This window comes from Drosophila subobscura, chromosome A (genome assembly GCF_008121235.1).
Source record: "Drosophila subobscura isolate 14011-0131.10 chromosome A, UCBerk_Dsub_1.0, whole genome shotgun sequence".
NCBI classification, from domain to species: Eukaryota; Metazoa; Arthropoda; class Insecta; order Diptera; family Drosophilidae; genus Drosophila; species Drosophila subobscura.
Genome location: NC_048530.1, coordinates 18,630,429 through 18,636,506, shown reverse-complemented (window position 1 = coordinate 18,636,506; position 6,078 = coordinate 18,630,429). Strand labels below are relative to the sequence as shown.

Here is a 6,078-nt window from a genome sequence, read left to right as displayed (position 1 = left end):
CTCAATTTGTGAGATCAAATAACTGGATCGTACAGCGCCGCTCCTTCCTATTTTAACTAAAAAAGATCTCAAAACTATCCCAAATCGAATATTTATATCGAGTAACTTTAAAGTACCCCAAAAAGTGGCCCTTGCCTTGCCTGCTCCGCTCTGCTCGTGCATCTGTTGATGTGAGAGACGCAAATAAAAGTGAGAGAACAGAAATTGAAAATGGAAACATTTGTTTGTCAGCATGTGGGGTGGTGGCTCTGGTATCGGAGTATCCTGGGTGTCCCGGAGCTAGATACTGGGGCTATGCGACTGCCGTTGCATCGTCGTCGTAGTCGTCGAACAAACATTTGGTAGGAAATAATTGGAGCTGCTGTTTCGGCAGTCGGACAATGATTAGCTTTTGTGAATGGTTCGCTTTCAGCCAGAGTTCTCGTTGCAAAATGTTCTATATGGCACAATGCCTGACCTGCCTGTCACTACGTTTCCGTGTCCGTGTCCGTATCCGTGTCCGTATCCGTGTCCGTGTCCGTAGCTACCTTCCTGTAGTATTGCATCTGCCTGTGGCACGGCATGCGGCGTCTTCCTGTGAACTCTGTACCTACGGCTACTTTGCCATGGGGCTGCCCTAGCTCTGGCTTGCCATTTGATTGATCAACATATTTTGTGTGTCCTGCCATGGGCCGTGGCAGTGGAGGCGGGGCCGGAGAGGACTAACAATTTTTGGTCAAACGGCAGGAAATCAAAGGAAAATACGCCGAAAGTTGGGCTGAGGGCTGTAACCAATTTATCTTGCGATTTTGTGAGAAGATTCCAACGAATTTTCATAATTTGCTTCTGCCAGCCGAGAATGGAATTTTCAGTCCCAGGCTTTGTCTTTTGCTGGAATTCACTTCATCCACAAGCGGGCAATGCAATCTTTATCCTTGATCCACAGTAGTAATATCTCTTCGAAGAGTCCTTTTCGGTTGCCATTTGATTCTCCTTTGACTAGTAATTAAGCTGGCACTCCCCTGGCACTCGAATATTTTCATCAAAATGTTTTATCAGCAGAATGGGAGATCCTGTGCTGCAATGCTAGAGCGCTGTGATGGATGATTCAGTGAGTTGAATGAGTAACTAAATGAATGAATGGACGGATGCCCGATAAGCGAATGAATAAGTTGTGCAGCTGGTGTGGTTCCCCCGCTCCTGTTTGCACAACTGCATTTATTTTCCTATTTACTTTCCACATTTCTACATTTATTTGCACTACCTCCACGACTGCGACTGTGATTGTGTGATTGTGTGACTGTGTGACTATGACTCTAATCATTTCACTTTCACCTGCTTTTGTGTGTGGTCCGAGTGGAGAGTGGCACTCTCGTTTATTCTTTATTTTTGCATCAGTTTTGCAAATGTTATTCATACTCTTGGCCTTTGCCATTAGTCGCAGCAGCAGCTGCAATGATAAGAAAACTTTTCAATTTCAAAAGGAAAACATTCCGGACTGTAGATTAAAAAACAAACCATGGAAAAATATTGCCATTTTGTTAGAAGCTTTTAATTGCTGTTTCAAGTTGCGTTTTTAGAGATTTTTTTGTTATCAATTACAACTTTTAGCTTAACAAATTAACAACAATTTTAAAATTAATATAAATTAAAGTACTTTTATTTTGAGTTTCTTTTAAAGTGAATTTTCCTTCGGCTGAATTTGTCTTTAATTATTTTAGATGATTTTTTCCAACTCAATTTGTTGTAATATTAACTCAAACTATTTTTGTTTATATTTTGTTTAGTTTTCTCAACTAAATATTCCTCTAAATATTTGGGGAGCCAACATGTCCCTTCAGTTCCATTTGCAGACAAAAACCCCAACCCAGCAGGGAATATATAATTAAATTTCTTGTGAATTTTTGTTCCACTTTAATTAGATAACTTGCTCCAGACCATGGAATTGACCTTGAACGCCGCCATCTCTGCTTTCCTTTAACATGCATTATACAAATCAGAAAAGCCCCCGTCGCTGGCCTCCCTCTGCCATCCCCCACACTCTCTTTTGAGGCCAGAGTATGATGCATTTTGTGCGTTAATTAAAATTAAGAAAGTAATAATAATAAGACAAAAAAACGAGCTGGCATGATGCGAGTCGCTCCATAGCTTATCTCTGCATTGGGGGGCAGACATAGGGGCATCCCCCTGGAAGGGTGCTGGGGAGGGGCAAAGTGGAAATAAAACTTTTGATTCTTGGCTGCTGTCTGGAGAGGCGATAACAACACAAGTTGACTGCACTTTTTATAGTTTTTTTCTTCATTTTTTTTCTGTTTTGAAAGATTAAAGGAATGAAGACGTGATGGGGTGGGGGGAGGGGGGCTGGGCACACTTATTTGGGAATTATAAAACTTTGTCTCCATATGAAATGGGGAAGCTTCTTTTGATGCTGCTGTTCGTCCTCTTACATTTCCATTCCCATTTCCGTTCCTGGTCCTGCTCCTGGTCTTCGCATGTCCTGAAGTTGTCAACAAAGTTTTTTGAGAGGATAACCCCGTTGAACACACCTCTCCCCCTTCATTATCATCGGCATCATCATCATCATCCTCAAGTAAATCCTTCCACACGAAGTCGCCAAAGATTTTAGCCCAATTTTGGTTTCAGCTGCGGGCTTCCAACAAGAAATTCGACTACGCGGATGGGCCCTACCCGCTCTCCCTCCCTTTAAGTGGTGGGCGGAGGAGTAGCAGTAATTGTAGAGGGGCGAGGGGGGAGAGGGGGGGGGGGGGGTAGGGGGGGAGGGCGAGGCTTCTTGACGACTGCCTTGCGACTGATTGAATGTACGGATTGCTCTGATTGCCGCCGTCGACAGACATCAATTCCTCAAACGTAGGGCGGGGCAGCAAGATGGCGGTGCGCGGGGGCATGCCACATGGACATGCACTAAGTGGATGAGCTGAAATGCATCCACTTCAGACAGCGAGAGAGAGAGAGAGGCGGCAGGGAGGGAGCGAACGAGAAACTCCAACAGTAATTGATGTATCGTCAAGGGCCATCATGCCGTGCGTCCATCTCTAGCTGCAGCAAACTTCACCCTAAGCGAACGGCCACATTGGGCGGAGTCCACCCTAAAGCCTACATCTAAGACAACGAAAACATTACACAGAAAGACTTCTCGTTGCCCCACTTTACACGCAGTTTACTTTTGGGTTTAGCTCTGTTATCTGCAGCGCGATAGCGATAAAAGTGAAACGCAAACAATTTCCCATTCCATGGACAAAACCCCCCCACCGCCAACCCTCCCAGTGTTACGATATGTAATGCACATGTGTGTGTGTGCGTGTTGGTTGGCTTTGTTGGCATGACAGAGATTTCGGAAGATAACTGCCAAGAATGGATCGATTGTCGGACATTTCAATTTGAATTACTGTTCCAAATGATTTGTCAATAGGAGTCCCATTCGACATTGGCCAGGGGCTTTGAGTCATGTGCCATGGATGATTGGTTGATTGGTTCTACGATAAGTGTTTTATTCAAGCTTAGTTCCCGCATTGAGCTCTGTTTTGTGATCAGTTTGAAGGTAGAATTTGGATTTTGGATCGATGATTCATGTTCGATAAGTTATTTTTATGGAATGGTAGTCTTCTGGTAGTTCTGGTCGGCGCTTGGACCGGCAAGCGAGCTGCAACTGTGACTGACAGTCGGACCGGCACTCGGACCGGCACTCGGACCGGCACTCGGACTGGCACTCGGACCGGCACTCTGACTGCGAACGTGACTGGCTCCTGGCTGATCCTCTTCACTGACGTTTCGGTAAACTCGATCCTCGTTGTCGCTTTCTGCCGCCTGCCTGCTGTGCATGTCTAAAGTTCGCAGATACTCCGCACCGGCAGTCCCACCAGAGCTACGAGACGGAATGGGTGCATCGGGCATGCGAGCAATGAGAATCGGGTCGTCCCAGAATCCCCTACGCTCCATCTGCCGATTTTCGACGGGTGGCGAGGGTTTCTGGAGGTTCAATCAGCATTAGCACAAAGACTATGATAGAAACTGCCTCTACTTACCAGCGGAAACTTGCGTCTGTAGATCACATAGCCAAGCAATAAGCCAAGCACAAAAGCGATCCCAAGCGCCAGGAAAATGTTGGCGAAATCGGGTTCGGGATCGGGATCATTCACCACGGGAATGACGTCCACCATGCCGATGGCAAAGGGTGGATATAAGAAGCGGATGACCTTAAAGCAGGCCTTGGCTGCCTTATCTTCTGGAAGGGGCTTGAGAGTTTCCCTTATCACCACTGTCCAATGGTCGCCGGGAAGTGGCACAGACACCGCCATTTTGGCGAATATAAAACTAACAAAAGAGACTGCAAATAAATACTAAAATAAATTTTAAAACACTTTTGTGGCACTCTCGATTCGAGACTGTCGGACACACACACGAGAAATGACTGAACAATCAAGGGGCACTCCTCACACTTCAATTAGGAATCCCTTTTTGGATACTTGTTCCAAATCGAAGGTATTTCTGCACTGTTTACTTTGATCAACGATTCTTATGCGATAAACAGAATTATTGCAATCGATTTCTTATCGAAATTCAAACTGTTTTCCCCTCTCGATAGTTCTCAACGTTTTTTGTCCATCTGTCGCTGAACTTTTTCCCCCGTTGAAGAGTTAAATATTTGTTGGTGTTGTGCCAACCGCCCCTCGGGCGGCGTTCGAGTGGAACGAACCATCGGATCAACCCTCGTCTGGGTCGAGTGATAACCTTGCCACGGGGCCTCACCTGGCCTGCTGCTGCTCCTGTTTTGGGGGAGGTGGAGGCGCCTCGCCCGCATCCTGAAATATGAAAATTTAAATTAACAAATAAACGAAATTGGGCCGTGAATTGAGTTAACTTCCGCTGCAGTTGCTCGCTTTCTTTCGGGGTGTATTCCCCCGGGTTCCCGCTGCATGATGCATGTGACTCGTTGCCGTTGCTGTCGCTGCTGGGGCAGCTCTAGAGTTGCCACAACAATTTGGGTTAAAATGATGGCCGATCAAATGAAAGAGCAACAAAGCGAGAGCGGCACAAGGAGCAGTGGAGGCCTGAATATGGGGGGCACAAGAGTCAATATCGCGCAGCAACAAAAGAAGCGAATAAAAGAGCAAAACAAAAAGGCCAAATTCAACAAAATGCACTTCCCTGCACTCGCATCCCCCTCTCTCGCTCACTCTTGGAGTGTGTGTGAGTGTGTGTGTGTGTGTGTGTTGCAGCAACATTTCATTTCATTTCATTTTGTTGTTGTTGCTTTGCTTTGTTTCTCATGCTATCGACACTTGGCGATTTGTTGCAGCGTCCACTCTTGGCTTTTGTCGATTGCGCTCGCCTCGCTCTTTGTGTGTGTGTTCCACTTTTCGAGCACAGAAGGTGCTACCCTGTACGCTGGCAGAGCGTGCAATGGGCGTACACTCAAGCAAAGAGCAAGAAAGAGAGCGAGGGCGAGAGATGGTGATGGTGAAATACGCATCATGTACACGACATGTCCAGTGGTTTCCTCAATTCTTGGGCATTCTCTTTGCAGCATTCGCTTGTGCGTATCGAGTCGCAGCGCATATAATCGAATGAAGCCTTTCGATGGATATTTACGAGTCTTTTTCTTTCACTAAGATCAAAACTTTGGGTGTTGGGAGAGATGAGAACTTGCATGATTCATGGCTGGATTGATTGAATGATTGATTGATTTATTGGCCTGAGATTACAGGTCATCCACACGGCTGCACCTACGGCTGTGTCTCTCATGCAAAAGCGGTCTTTGCTCTTTTGCTTTTCTTAGCCGTTTCTGTTTCGATTTCTGTTGTTAACTGCTGCCACATGTGGGGAAACTGACCCCACCCAGGCGAGGTGCAGAGAGCGAGAGGGAGAGGTGGGGTAAGGATTGGGGCAGCCAAGAGCAGCATGCAAAAAGGCGGAAATAAGCCACTTGAAGTGACCTCAAAAGGTGGAGCACCAGCAGCTAAGAGGGCTGGCAGGAGGAGGATGGTGGTGCAGGGGGGAGAAGGGTGTTCCAACATGTGAGTAATCGTGCGCGCCACTTGCCACACACACACACACACACACACACACACACACAGGTAC

General features: G+C 46.4%; 2 protein-coding genes across 9 annotated transcripts in view; one reads left to right on the top strand and one right to left on the bottom strand.

Moving 5' to 3' along the window:
* Positions 1-6,078, top strand: part of LOC117903366 (protein sidekick) — an 82,738-nt gene that overhangs the window by 29,707 nt on the left and 46,953 nt on the right. The window lies entirely within an intron of this gene.
* On the bottom strand, positions 3,469-4,382 carry LOC117903371. Its single transcript, XM_034815342.1, has 2 exons — positions 4,023-4,382; positions 3,469-3,966 (listed from the first exon to the last, which is right to left on the bottom strand). Exons 1-2 carry the CDS (start codon positions 4,293-4,295, stop codon positions 3,586-3,588), a joined length of 654 nt encoding a protein of 217 aa, XP_034671233.1. The 5' UTR covers positions 4,296-4,382; the 3' UTR covers positions 3,469-3,585.

Excerpts from the sequence above, each read along its gene's own strand:
- LOC117903371 (XM_034815342.1), bottom strand. The coding sequence starts at position 4,295 with ATGGCGGTGTCTGTGCCACTTCCCGGCGACCATTGGACAGTGGTGATA. Across the intron at positions 3,967-4,022 it reads ACAGACGCAAGTTTCCGCTG|AAACCCTCGCCACCCGTCGA; the intron begins GTAAGTAGAGGC and ends TTGAACCTCCAG.